Raw genomic sequence first — 14,851 nt, 5'->3', positions numbered from 1 at the left:
CGCAGAGGTCCCTCTACAGGGCGCCCTGTGGCATCCATGGGTAGGCTGGTTCTTCCATGCCTCTCACTGCTCCTATTCCAGAGGAGTTACCCGGCTCATATTTAAATCTGTGGCTTTTGCTACATAGGAGGTGGTGACGGACCCCCAGGGCAGGTATATTTTCATAAATAGTCAGATCAGTGGTCATGCAATTCTGTTGTTGATATGGTATGTGCCTCCCCCCTTTAGTGTTACTCTTCTGGGTGAAGGGCTTGCATTTCTGTCTAGGTTCCCTTACTTCCCGGATAATTGGATGGGGGACTTCAATATGGTTTCCAATCCTAGCTTGGACAGAACGGGCCCACCCTCAACACTTGACTATCCCAATCATGACACAAGGTTTTGTAGACTTCTTCATAGCTTTCACTTACTGGACTCCTGGAGACAACTACACCCTGCGACTCAAGCTTATTCCTACTACTCGGCCACCCACTATACTATCTCCAGGATTGACTATATGGATCTCTCAGGTTCTTTATCCTAAACTGCGGAGTGCTTGCAGTTTAACCCCCCATTGCGCCACTGGCGACTGAAACCTTTCTGGCTCACCGCTGTGCTGGGCCGGACTGGCCTACCGGGATACCGGGAAATTTCCCGTTGGGCCGCCGACCCTGGGGCCGCTTTAAGATAGAGCCGCCCGCAGCCGTAGCGCCGCTTTAAGCATTGGGACCGGGCCGGCCGCTGTGATTATGGCCGCGGCGCTGCAGCCCGGCCCCCGCTGCGCTCCAGACAGAGAGTGACTGTGAGTGGCTACATCAGCTACTGTGAGCGGCATGATGTCACATCTGGCGGGGGCGGCTGCGCGCGGTGGATAAAGTCTTGAAGTCTGAGTGACTGGAGTGGCTGCCTGCAAGACTGTCACGTTGCCGACTCTGCATGACATGGCACATGGGATCATCATCAGGACTCGGAGGAAGGTATGTGAGCACCATACTGCTGGAGGGGAGCACACAACTTACACTGCAACTGTACTGGGGAGTGAAGGTGGGGGGCTTACTGAGGGGGTCTGTACTGGCAGGGGGGCTTACTGAGGGGTCTGTCCTGTGAGGGGGGATTACTGCGGGGTCTGTCCTGGGAGGGGGGCTTACTGTGGGGTCTGTCCTGGCAGGGGGCTTACTGAGGGGTCTGTGCTGGCAGGGGGCTTACTGAGGGGTCTGTCCTGGCAGGGGGCTTACTGGGTCTGTGCTGGAAGGGGGCTTACTGAGGGGTCTGTGCTGGAAGGGGGCTTACTGAGGGTTTTGTACTGGGAGGGGGCTTACTGAGGGGTCTGTCCTGGCAGGGGGCTTACTGAGGGGTCTGTGCTGGCAGGGGGCTTACTGAGAGGTCTGTCCTGGCAGGGGGCTTACTGAGGGGTCTGTGCTGGAAGGGGGCTTACTGAGGGGTCTGTCCTGTGAGGGGGGCTTACTGAGAAGTCTGTACTGGGAGGAGGGCTTACTGAGGGGTCTGTACTGGCAGGGGGGGGCTTACTGCGGGGTCTGTCCTGGGAGGGGGCTTACTGAGGGGTCTGTGCTGGCAGGGGGCTTACTGAGAGGTCTGTCCTGGCAGGGGGCTTACTGAGGGGTCTGTGCTGGAAGGGGGGCTTACTGAGGGGTCTGTCCTGTGAGGGGGGCTTACTGAGGGGTCTGTCCTGTGAGGGGGGCTTACTGAGGGGTCTGTACTGGGAGGGGGCTTACGGAGGGGTCTGTCCTGGCAGGGGGCTTACTGAGGGGTCTGTACTGGGAGGGGGCTTACTGAGGGGTCTGTCCTGGCAGGGGGCTTACTGAGGGGTCTGTACTGGGAGGGGGCTTACTGAGGGGTCTGTGCTGTGAGGGGGGCTTACTGCGGGGTCTGTCCTGGGAGGGGGCTTACTGAGGGGTCTGTGCTGGCAGGGGGCTTACTGAGGGGTCTGTGCTGGAAGGGGGCTTACTGAGAGGTCTTTCCTGTGAGGGGGGCTGAGGGGTCTGTCCTGTGAGGGGGAGCTTACTGAGGGGTCTGTCCTGTGAGGGGGAGCTTACTGAGGGGTCTGTGCTGAAGGGGGCTTACCGAGGGGTCTGTGCTGGGAGGGGGGCTTACCAAGGGGTCTGTGCTGGGAGGGGGGCTTCCCGAGGGGTCTGTACTGGGAGGAGGGCTTACTGAGGGGTCTGTACTGGGAGGAGGGCTTACTGAGGGGTCTGTACTGGGAGGGGGCTTACTGAGGGGTCTGTCCTGGCAGGGGGCTTACTGAGGGGTATGTCCTGTGAGGGGGAGCTTACTGAGGGGTCTGTCCTGTGAGGGGGAGCTTACTGAGGGGTCTGTGCTGTGAGGGGGAGCTTACTGAGGGGTCTGTCCTGTGAGGGTGGAGCTTACTGAGGGGTCTGTCCTGGAAGGGGGCTTACTGAGGGGTCTGTGCTGGAAGGGGGCTTACCGAGGGGTCTGTGCTGGAAGGGGGCTTACCGAGGGGTCTGTGCTGGGAGGGGGACTTACCAAGGGGTCTGTGCTGGGAGGGGTGCTTAATGAGGGGTCTGTACTGGGAGGAGGGCTTAATGAGGGGTCTGTACTGGGAGGAGGGCTTACTGAGGGGTCTGTACTAGGTGGGGGGGCTTACTGAGGGGTGGCACTGGTATAATGACGCAATGCTATGGGGCTGGTATGTCATTTTTTCCAGGGCTAGTTTTCATACCCAGTCCGGCCTTGCCGCTGTGGCAGACATTGAACTTTTGATTAGGGATTGGAATGGGACTTCTACTTTCACTCCAACACTGACTGCCCTACCACACTATGTTTGGGAGACCTTCAAGGAGCATGCTCTTGTCCGAAAGTATCTCTAGGATCAAAAAGGCGTCGGGGGCTGACCTTCGGCGGGCAGAGCAACAGATGGCCGATTTAGAAACTAGATACTCGCATTACCCGTCCCAGGACCTACTGGCTCTCAACTGAAACTCCAGGTGAGGGCCTACATTCATAGAGGATGTCCGAAACGCTTTAATAAGATATGGGACAGGTGGCTTGAAGCCTCGACTACCTGCACTCCCCTAAAGGTTTATTATGTTACTGGTCCTGCTGCTCATTCTTTCTCTCACGGCTTCTTCCCCATCTGGAATGCCTTGGCTATGCATTTCCCTGCATGGTTTCTAGTGCACGCTCGCTGTGTACTTGCCTTGGAATTCCTTTTTTTTCCTGTTTATTTGACAAATGTTCTCTATGGTTGTAATGCAATTTTCAATGATGTCTCTATTTTTCTTAAATGTTCTTTTTCTACATTGTTATGCACTTGACTCAATAAAAGTCAAGTAAAAAGTTTGTTAAAAAAAAAAGTTATATCTCTTCAGTTTCTATAGCTGTTAAATTTCAATTATATGTTGCCACAAGCTAACGTGACAATTGTACAATTCTAAATTGAGGCTTTGATGTTTATGAAGGTTAATTTAGATATATAGATCTTTTAAAAAAATATATAAAAGTGTGCATATATATATATAAACTAGAATTATTTTGCTTGAAATTACACTTTAAAAAGAATTATATATATATATATATATATATATATATATATAATATGCTACATCTCTCTTTCCCTCTATCTGTGGCACAACACTGAACCTCTTTATCCCCACCGATCCCCCCCCCCCCCCTCTCAGTCATGCTGATTATTACAATTTAGTCTCTTCTAAAAAGTAAATGAAAGTTCCAAAAAAAGTTATTTATTTTTTAATTATTTTTAAATTTTACCTTCACACACAGTTTATTTTACATGTGATTTTTGCAGCACTGTGATGGCACTGTGATTTTGGCAGCAATGTAATGGCACTGTGATCTGGGCAACACTGTAATTTGGGCAGCAATGTAATGGCACTGTGATTTTGGTAGCAATGTAATGGCACTGTGATTTTTGCAGCACTGTAATGGCACTGTGATTTTTGCGGCACTGTCAAGGGGGTAGCACTTTGATGGCACTGTTATTGGGGGCAGCACTGTGGATGGGTGTACGTCACACTGTGATGGAGGCAGCACTGTCAAGGGGGTAGCACTTTGATGGCACTGTTATTGGGGGCAGCACTGTGGATGGGGTGGGTGTATGTCACACTGTGAAGGGGCCAGCACTGTGGGTGGGTGGATGGATGGATGTCACACTGTGCTGGGGTCAGCACTGTGATGGATGGATGGTACACTGTGATAGGGGTAGCACTTTGATGGCACTGTTGAGGGCAGCACTGTGGATGGAAGGGTGGCTGTATGTCACATTGATGGGGCCAGCACTGTGGATGGATGGGTGGGTGTATGTCATACTGATGGGACCAGCACTGTGATGGATGGTACACTGAGATAAAGGCAGCATTGTCAAGGGCGTAGCACTTTGATGGCACTGTTATTGGGGGGCAGAACTGTGGATGGATGGTTGGGTGTATGTCACACTGTGCTGACCCCATAACAGTCTGACATCCATTAACAGTGCTGACCCCAGCACAGTGTGACATGCATCCATCCATCCATGCACAGTGCTAACCCCATCACAGTGTGACATCCATCAACAGTGCTGACCCCATTACAGTGTGACATCCATCCATCAACAGTGCTGACCCCATTACAGTGTGACATCCATCCATGCACAGTGCTGACCCCATAATAGTGTGACATCCATCTATCCATGCACATTGCAGACCCCTTGCACATTGCAGACATCACTGTCCTGCCCCCATCACTGTGTTACATCGATCCAGCCATCCTTTCACAATCCAATCAAAGGGTGCCATTACAGTGTTGCTGCCACAATAACCGTGCTGCCTCCAATCATAGTGCTGCCATCCATCCGTTACATTAAAAATCCCCATCAGCCAGTCAAGAGCTTTCTTACCGTAATAGCTGGCGGTGTGTGTCTCTAGGTCTGACTCTTTCTCTCTCTGTCTCCTGCACTTATGTCTTCCGGGAGGCGGGAAAGGGATATAGAGGGCGGCAACTTCCTCCTCAGCCGATGTCTCTGTACTATGCCTAAAGCATAGTACTGCTCATGCGCGGGATTGCCTGCTGCATTCTGGGTAGCCGGAATGAACAGCAATCAGGAAGAAGGACACTAATGGCGCTTTTCCACTGCATGGAACGGATTGGTTTGGCTCACTTTGGCACTTTGCATGGTACGTGTTACGTTTCGGTATGGTTTGGTACAGCAGCGCTTTTCCACTACATGGTACGGCTCGCTTAAACAGTACCACCTCGGTTGTGGTTCCAAGCGTCCTATACCATATCCCACAATCCTTCGCATGCAACCTTGATTGTTTGTCACTGCTAGCCACTGATTGGTTAGAGATTGTTGTAATCCCACCCACTTACTACTTTACTGGAAAAGCAAACCGAACCGAGTCGAGCCTATAGAGTGCCGAAAGGAGCTTAGCAGGGCCAAGCCGGTACTTGCAGTGGAAAAGTGCCATAAGTTTTACACTGCGGCTTCAGATGCCCTTAGTCAATATGGCCACGTACAGGCAGCGATTTTGAAAGTAAGATTTGCACTAAACAAATACACTGTTCAACTCCTAAATATGCAAATAGCGGTTTTGACAAGCGAGATGTATTAATATTAATGGGCTATTTTTGTTTAAAAAATGATTCTGGGGTGGAACTCCGCTTTAAACTTACAGTCTCAGTAGCTTGGCAGACAATGACTTGAGCCAAGTGACTTCTTGCAGATTGAAGAAAGCTTTACCCAAAAACATGTGCAGATCCTAACAGATGAAAACCAAATAGGTAAAAAAAAAATAGAATATATATATATATATATATATATATATATATATATATTTTATTTATATAAAAATGGGGTTTATTTACTAACGCTGGAGAGTGCAAAATCAGGTTCACTTATGTATAGAAACCAATCAGCTTCCAGGTTTTATTGCCAAAGCTTAAGTGAATAAGGTGAGGTTAGAAGCGGATTGGCTACCATGCACAGCTGGAACAGATTGTGACTGCACCGATTTTAGTAAATCTATCCCAGTGTGTCTAGCTCCAGCAGAATACAGTATATGTGAAAAATTGAGGCTACAGCATTAAAGAGACAGGCAGCACTAACTATGTAGAGCATCCCCTAACTCAGAGTGAGGGAGGCACAGAATTTTTAAAGCGAAAACAAACAACAATGTATGTATAGCATGACATTTACTTCAGTATAAAAGTACATTTAAAATGATTGCATGTGAAAGAATTTTAAGTTTACATTTTCATTCTTTGTATTACGCAAGCAGAATTAAAAATATAACATAATTAAATATCCAGAAATAAATGATAATTGACAAATTCTAACAAAGTGAAAGTAAACTCTTTTTTTGCACTTGTACCTGTACCTGCAGGTAAGCCTATAATAAGGCTTATCTGTAAGTGCCATGAATATCTCCTAAACTTGCACTGTTTAGGAGATATTCACACTATATGCAGCTGCTGATGTCACGGGCGTACACGGTCTGAAGAGATGGCATACCTGTGCCGTCACTTCAGAGCCCAGTGCCACGGCAGTGACATCATCACGCCGTGGCCAGAGCACACAAACCCAGAAAGAAGGCTAGGCGACGATGGAAGCCCTCTCAGCTTCTCTCATTTTAGTTCGGATTCCTAAAAAATGTTGTATTTTCTCTTACTTTCACCAGTAATAATAATGATAAAACAGCGAAAAAAAAAAGGAGGCTGAATCTGTCTAATGGAGGCACAGACAGCAATAACAACCTGACCTGTGTGTTCTAATCTGTCTACACTCTATCCAAACGCTTCTTGGAAATCTGTTGTATGTACCTGACTTGAATGTTGTGTATACAACAGAAGACAAACCAAAAGTGCAAACAACCTCCAAAATAAAACAGGGTTTAGGCTACATGTCTACGGGACGTTTGAACCCTGGAATTTAAAGCGTCCGTTATGTCGCGCGTGCAGCCGCGTTTAGCGGGCGTTTGCGCTCAGAACCGGTTTTAGAGGTCAAAAAATCATTCCCCTTTAAAATGGAAAAACGCGAGCGCTAAACGCGGGTGATCGCGTTCGGTCACGTTTTGCGTTTAAAACGCCGGTAAACACACGTTCTGAAATGTCCTGAACGCAAATAATTGCTTTCCAAAAAACGACACTGAACTCAACTACCTGTAAATGACTGTAAACCACCCTGTGTACATAGACAGATAAGATAACATTGAGGTGGGTTCAGGGGCTTCTGAAAAAAACGCCCAACTGCTCAAAATTGGTCGTTTACAAGTTGCAGTGTACATGAGGCCTTATACTCCCAATTAAAAATAAGAAACCTAAAAATATAGGCTGGAAATATTTTTTTTTAAAATTATGAAAATTCATAAATGGATTCTCATACTATAAACACAAAAGCCTCAGAATTGCAGCAAAGTCCACAATGATGTACTGTGAGGAGACACCTTTGATATTTGCATGTGCTGGTATGGAAGTGAACAGAAACTTCCTAAATGATTTGCTAATCACAACACTTAATCAATAAAAGCAGTATACACGCACATGTCAAACAGCGGCTGCATGCACCCATAGACCATCCAAATGTCCCTTGAATAGCTCTACCCTTCCCCTCCTGTGGATAGCAGTGAAGGAATGAAAGGAATAAATCCAAAGGAATGCAGCCATCTGCAATCAGTGTGTGTGTCTGGACACACTGACAGGCAGACTGGTAAGAAAAGCAGTGCTAGGTCTTTTATTTTTAGTTTGGCGTATAGGTACTTTTTTTGGTTTATTTTGCAGGTAGTTTGCACTTTTGGGATTATTTCTTTGTTTTAAGACACTGAGGAGTATATTGTTGCACCAGAGAAGGAATTGCATGTTGCAGGGTAACAAACAGAGATTTTAGTTGTTCATGGGTAATAGTAGAGTAGCCAGGAGCTTGTAGTCCGGAATTTAGGGAAACTTGAAAGTAGTACTGACTGAAACAGGTACATGAGGTAAAGAATTTAGTTAAGCAGGAGAGCGAGAGAGAGACACACAGAGAGAGACAGACAGAGAGAGACAGACAGAGACAGAGAGAGAGAGACAGAGAGAGAGACAGAGAGAGAGAGAGAGAGAGAGAGACAGACAGAGACACACAGAGAGAGAGAGAGACACACAGAGAGAGAGAGAGACACACACAGAGAGAGAGAGAGAGAGAGACACACAGAGAGAGAGAGAGAGAGAGAGAGACACACAGAGAGAGAGAGAGACACAGAGAGAGAGAGAGAGAGAGACAGAGACAGAGAGAGAGACAGAGAGAGAGACAGAGAGAGAGACAGAGAGATGATTCGGTGGAGAAGCACACAGAGCTTGCACAGAGGAGGTGAGGGGGAACAGCTGAGCTCACAGAAGAGCAAGGATGTAAACAGGAGATTAGCAATTTGCTAGGAAAACAGCTAGGGCTTATGGAGGGTGAGCAGTTTAATAGAGTGGCCAGGAGAATAGAGAGCAAGATACCAAGTTTTAAGATGTTGGGGGATAGGAACATACTACTGAAAGTAGGCGCAGATTGCTGGAATTAAAGAGTACAGTATTAGTGGAAAGGCCAGCAAAGCAATTGGTCACATGTGAGAGTTTGACAAGCTGCAGGTGTTTTTATTACTAAAGAGGGATGTACAATATTACAGCTAAAAGATTTCTGAAGAGTGCAAAAAATAAAGATGTCATTATCCTGGTTACATTTCTTAAAACAGAAACAGCTCTTAATATAAGACGTGAAAAAAAAAAAAAAAAAAAAAAAGTTATGAGCACGTGCCCACAAAGTACTCATTAAATGGTCCAAAGTGTGTAAAATGTGCACATAAATGTGCATTTTATTATATTCCAAGAGATGGAGCATATTTGATGAGAATTGTATTGGTTATTTTGTGGGATTGTGTGCGGAATCTGGGGTCAAAAGTAGAGTGACACAAAACAGAGACAGTTTGAAACAGTAAATGTGAATAGCAGTGTAAGGGAAGACTGTATGGCAGTTTGACAATTAACTCCCATAGCACATCTGATAAAAGCACATAGAACTACATACAACATTGAACCGAATTCGTAACATAGGTTTTTTTCATGGTTTTGCCAATATATTTTATTCTTCTCTTGAAGGAAAATTGCAATTTAGGAGAACTAATCCTTGTAAATAAAATACATATGTATACACTAAAACAAGCATATATACCATGAAAGCACACATATGCAGCCATACAGTTTCAACTTTGCTTTGGCAGACTGGAAATCTTGACACAGCATTCCCTCTTGATTTCTTGGCACTCTAAAGAACCCAGGTCTCCGTTACATTTTAACACCACTTTGGATTCAGGATTGTGCTCACTTGATTCCATTTTAGTAGATATGCCAGTCCATATAGGGATTTTAATATCAAGATGTTGCATAAGTTGGGTCATAACCTCATCGACATAACCATGAATGCGCAAGTCAGCATGCCGATCCTTGGGAAAAAGGAATACAATTCTAATTAGGAAATAGCCTCAAAAAACACTAGATTGTTTACGAAAAGTAAAATGAATGAAGTATTTATGGAACTTTAATGAAATGAACAAGATTATGCGCATCAGAGCCAAATTTTCTTTAATTATAGACAGCAGTTATAGCTGATAGAATAATGTCAAAAATATAACATTTTCAGAACATTATACTGAATATCAATTTAAAACATTTTACAGTAAATTGTAGCACATAGTTAAAATGAATCCTGATAAAATGAATTTACATAGGAATTGTGTAGATAAAGTATTACTTTTGGTTTCTTTCAGGACAGCAGTCTACACAGTATTCTTTTTATCAGACATTGAGGAAATTATTATGTTTTTCTACGACAAACCATAGTATACGTAATGTATAACTAAACGCAAAACTTTTTTTTTAGTTTTAGAGAAGAGGAGAGGTGGATTAGAACGCATGTCAGTCTTTATTGATGCCTGTGTCCCAGTTAGGGAGATTAACCCTCTCTATTTGTCCTGTTTACCATGACTATTGAAAGTGAAACTAAAAGTTAAAAAGATAATCCAAAATTTTGGGCTGTCCCCAGAAGAGTAATAAGAGGGAAAATATTCCAAAGGGGACACCATTTCTGGTAACTTTGGGGTCCTCAGGAGATCCCCTTAACCACTTTAGGACAGCTCACTGTGCTGCTACTGTGGCACAGTGGCAGCCCTGGGTCCATCGACGTCGCTGGACTCCTAGCTGTCTCCATGGCGCCACCGGAGACTCGCACAGTGGGAGTCGGGCCGGAGGAGGAGAGATGGCGATTGCCTTCTCTCTTCCCCGATCGTTGGGGAAAGTGTGAGAAAATCCGCCTGCTTGTGTAAACAAAGCAGGCGAATCTTCTCAGTGACAGACAGGGAGAGATCACGGGATTCAGCATAGCTGAACCTGCAATCTCTGTATCTGTCACAGAACCCCCTCCCCCCACACACGTCCGTAAGCATGAGGCATACATTTAACCCCTTGATCACCAACAGTGTTAACTAGAGCTGCACGATTCTGGCCAAAATGAGAATCACGATTTTTTAGCTTGGAATAAAGATCACGATTCTCTCACGATTCTCTGTGTAACAAAAAAAAATTGGGATAACTTTACTGTTGCGTTTTTTTTTTTTTATTCATTAAAGTTTATTAATTGCGTTTGAAAGACTGCTGCGCAAATACAGTGTGACATAAAATATTACAACAATCGCCATTTTATTCTGTAGGGTCTCTGCTAAAAAAATATATAAAATGTTTGGGGGTTCTAAGTACTTTTCTAGCAAAAAAAAAAAGGATTTTAACTTGCAAGCAACAAGTGTCAGAGAAAGGTCTAGTCTTTAAGAGGTTAAACTTCCTTTTTCCCTGGCAGAGGGAAGGAAGAGATACAATGTAATCATTTTGTTTATAGTTACTGGGAGACTTTAATGCTGATAGGCGTTTGCGGGAGGAAAGATACAATGTAATCATTTTGTTTATAGTTACTGGGAGTTTTCCACAGCTGTTTTCTCTGCTCACTCAGCTATGCAAAGAATCGAGAATATGTCAGGTTTAGATCGTCAGGGGGGGTGAATCGAGATTGCGATTTTCATACGATTAATCGTGCAGCTCTAGTGTTAACCCCTTCCCTGCCAGTGTCATTATTACAGTAACAGTGCATATTGTTAGCACATATTACTACAGTAATGTCACTGGTTCCCCAAAAAGTGATCTCTCCGCCGCAATGTCACAGTCCCCCAAAAAAAAAAAAAAAATAATCGCAGATCGCCGCCATTACAGTTTAACAGTAAGGCTTCCAAAAAGTCTCACATGTGGCATCCTTGTACTCAGGAGAAGCAGCAGAATGTATTTAGGGGTGTCATTCCACATATAACAATGGCATATGTGAGCAATATATCATTTTTTGTGAAAAAAAAAATGTAATTGTTCCTAAACTTTGTTGCAAAATATTAAATATTCCATGGACTCAACATGCCTCTTAGCAAATAGCTTGTGGTGTCTACTTTCCAAAAAGGGGTCATTTGGGTGGTATTTGAACTGTCCTGGCATTTTATGCCCAATATTAAAAGCTACACACATTACCCACTCTGCTAACCACTTGAAGACCAAGCCTTTTCTGACACTTTGTTTACATAAAAAAAATGTTTCTCCTACGTCCTCTGACAGTCGCAGCCCTTCCATGTGTTCTTCACTATTGGGTAATGGTGCCCTCTGCAGGAGCAGGCTAGGTAGTGAAAACTTGATGAAAATGGGTTAAACAAAGACACTCCTTTAGGGGCTGTCCCTCTCGACATTACCCTCAGCCACACAGTGCGGCTATTCAGTTTCTTGCTGCCTAGCTTAGGAGTAGGTTCCCTGCTGGGACTCCTTGTCTCAGTTTTTGTTTTGAAAAGATTTTATTTTTATCTTCTCACTCACTATTGCTAGTTAGTCAGGGGGATCCTCCTGGAGAACTACCAGCGACAGCCGGGCTGGGCCTCGGACTGGATAATCTAGATGCTTATTGTGTCCCAGCCGGGCCTATGAGCGTGCGCAGGTTGTGGTCTGCCCAGGCCTAACCACGACGATGCCCCGATGGATGGAGACGAGGCGGCGGAGGGATTTTCTTCACTGGGACGCATCAACCCTGGAACGCCCTGTGTTGCAGCATCCCCTTTGGGCTGATGGCACCCCCACTCAGGGTGGAAGGTGGCCCGTATCGGAGTGATGCTACACCCCCATGTACCTGGGACAGTCATCTCGGGGGGGGGGCGGTTATGTGGGCCCACTCCTTTTGGGGATGTCAGGGCATGCGGTCTCTGTGGTGTCCCTCCTGGCCAGTCTGGACGGTCCTTGCGGCAAATGCTGCATGGGGGGGGGCTTTTACCTCGTCCTGGGTTCCTGACTATTCTGCGCCTTTTTTTCGGCTGGCATTTTGGGTGAGGGCATGCCTGGATGACTCACAGTAAGGGCAGCAGCCGCACCTTGGATGTGGGCAGCCGCCCTGTAAGGGCGGTGGACATTTTCCCTGTGATTTTCCCCAGTGACTTCTATTGGCATCCATTTTTATGTGGTTTAGGGTGCTGTTAGGCCTCTAGTGGATGATGTCACTTCCTCCATCCATCTTCAGTTGCTGCAGGGGTGAGCGGTTTAGTTCCCCGATCTCGCTGATTCAAAGGGCCAGTGTCCCATTTTTTTGTAGTAGTGCCAAAATGGAGTCCTAGTTTAACTATTTCTCAGCGGATTTGTTTCGCGCTTCTGGTACATTCGGAGCACCTATCCTCAGCTTCTTTACCTGCAGCAATTGCTATTTTGGCGTCACAAATGATGTCACAGTGTACTGTTCAGAACTGGCCGATGCCCTCTCAGTTGTCTGATTCACAGCCTGACATGGTTGCCACGAACAAACGCCCCCCCCCCCCCCGAGGGGTTCCAGTCTGCACACTCAGAAAGGGAGGTGGAATCCTCCTCTGCCGCAGCACGTGAAGGCGCTTTAGTTGCAGCACTTATTCGCTCCGTCAGGGAAACTTTGAATATTGATGATGAGCCCACCCAGTCAGATTCAGATAAGCGGGTTTCCTTCGGGTCCCGCAAAGCCCAGAGGCCGGGTCAGGTTTTCCTTTGTCCTGATGAGATTCACATCATTGTGAACGAACAGTGGCGCCGCGTTCAGCACACGCTGGCGTTGCCTAAGCAGTTTCAACGCCGCTATCCTTTTGCGGAACCCGTTTACATTCGCTGGATGGTGTTCCCTAGGATGGACGACTGTTTCCAGGTTGAAAAAATCCACGGTGGTGCCCGTGGAGGACCCCCTGGGGTTTTAAGACCCGATGGATAGGCGTGTGGAGTCTTTCCCGCCAAATTTATTTGGTGGCGGGCTCCCTCCGCAAGCCTGTGTTCGCTTCCGTGCTGGTTTCACAGGCCGTTGCGGAATGGGTCAAGGTGCTTCAACGCAGCTTGGTGGCGGAGTCGGTCCCTCCGACTCTTATTGACCTGGAGGACCAAACGGCCCAAGCCATGGTGTTCCTGAGTGACGCGGCCATGGACGAGGCTCCTCTGGTCGCAAAGTTATCCACGGTAGGGGGGGTCGAACTCCGCAGCATGGTTTGTTGAAGAGCTGGTTGGCTGACCATGCCTCCAAAAAGACTGTCTGATATCCCTTACTTGGGGGAATGCCTTTTTGGGGACCCTTGAATGAGATTTGTCTAGGGTCTCACAGGGGGTATGAGTACCCTCCTGCCCCAAGCCGCAAAGGGTAAATCACCCCGTGCATTGCGGGGTCCCTCCTTCAAGGCTCATCAGGGCCTTTTCTGTGCCTCAGGGGCGCAGGCCGAAGGCAAAACCTTCAAGGCCTCCGGTGGAAACAAGAAGCCCGGGTCTGGTAAGCAAAAGGCCAGACTGTCCAGTGCTGCGGCCCAGTCTTTCTTCACCTGAAGGGATGCCCTCACCCCCTCACCCATTTTCAGGGGTGGGGGGGACATCTGCTTTGCTTTCAGGAACCCTGGTTGTCCCAAATCCAGGACAATTGGGTTCACAAACTGATTAGTTCAGGGTACAAGATTGAATTTCAATCTCGCCCCGCAGACAGGTTCTTTCCATCAAATCTCCGTCTGTCTCCCGATAGTTTAAGAGACCTAAAGGGGGCTGTGCAAACTCTTCTTGCTCAAGTTGTTATACCAGTTCCTCAGCGGGACAGGTTTTGCGGGTTCTATTCCAACTTGTTCATGGTGCCCAGAAAAGAGGGAAAAGTGCGTCCGATTCTGGACCTCAAGTCTCTGAACCGCTTTGTGCGGGTGCAGCAGTTCTTGATGGAATCCATCAGGTCAGTGGTAGAGTCTTTGAGTCAGGGGGATTTTCTGGGCTCCATCGACTTAAAGGATGCGTATCTGCACATCCCTATCTATGAGGGTATCTCCGTTTCACAGTGGCGGAGGCCCACTTTCAATTTGTGGCATTACCCTTTGGTCTAGCTTGGCTCACAGGGTCTTTACCACGGTTTTGGCCCCGGTGCTGGCTCTGCCGTGCAAGGGGGGATTGCGGTCCTCGGTTATCTGGACAACCTCCTTTTGAGGGAGAGCTTGTGTGCCACTCTGACGGTCACGGTTCAGATGCTCCAGGAGTTCGGGTGGACCATCAATTTCCAAAAGTCATCTCTGACCCAGTAAGTCCGCCCGAGTTACCTGGGCATGGTCTTGGACTCCGCTCAGGCAAAAGTGTTTCTCCCAGAGGACAAACTTCAGACTTTACAGGGCGAGATCAGCTCTCTGAGGGACAACGATCTCTCCTCCCTCCGGGCCTGCATGAGGTCCCTGGGGCTGATGGTTTCGGCCTTCGAAGCAATCCCGTTTGCTCAGTTTCACACGAGAACTCTGCAAGCAGAGATTCTGGCCAAGTGGAACAAGGATCCTCAGTCTCTGGACAGGAGGAT

At 47.1% G+C, this 14,851-nt stretch overlaps 2 protein-coding genes across 5 annotated transcripts in view; one reads left to right on the top strand and one right to left on the bottom strand.

Annotated features, from left to right (window-relative positions):
- LOC309544955 (uncharacterized protein) overlaps positions 1-14,851 on the top strand; it is a gene marked incomplete at its 5' end in the record, with an annotated part of 957,880 nt that overhangs the window by 738,291 nt on the left and 204,738 nt on the right. The gene's annotated exons all lie outside the window — the stretch shown is intronic.
- Positions 9,033-14,851, bottom strand: part of SIRT6 (sirtuin 6) — a 131,015-nt gene continuing 125,196 nt past the window's right edge. For all 4 annotated transcript variants that reach the window (XM_082273069.1, XM_082273067.1, XM_082273068.1 and 1 more), the window contains one exon: positions 9,033-9,410. In XM_082273069.1, coding sequence (XP_082129195.1) covers positions 9,171-9,410 — 240 coding nt within the window. In that variant the 3' untranslated portion in view covers positions 9,033-9,170. The remainder of the gene's footprint in view (positions 9,411-14,851) is intronic.

The sequence above is a fragment of the Pelophylax lessonae genome (assembly GCF_965119305.1).
Source record: "Pelophylax lessonae genome assembly, chromosome: 1".
Classification (NCBI taxonomy): domain Eukaryota; kingdom Metazoa; phylum Chordata; class Amphibia; order Anura; family Ranidae; genus Pelophylax; species Pelophylax lessonae.
Note: the sequence above shows the minus strand (reverse complement) of the source record. Positions and strands in the feature narration are given on the sequence as shown.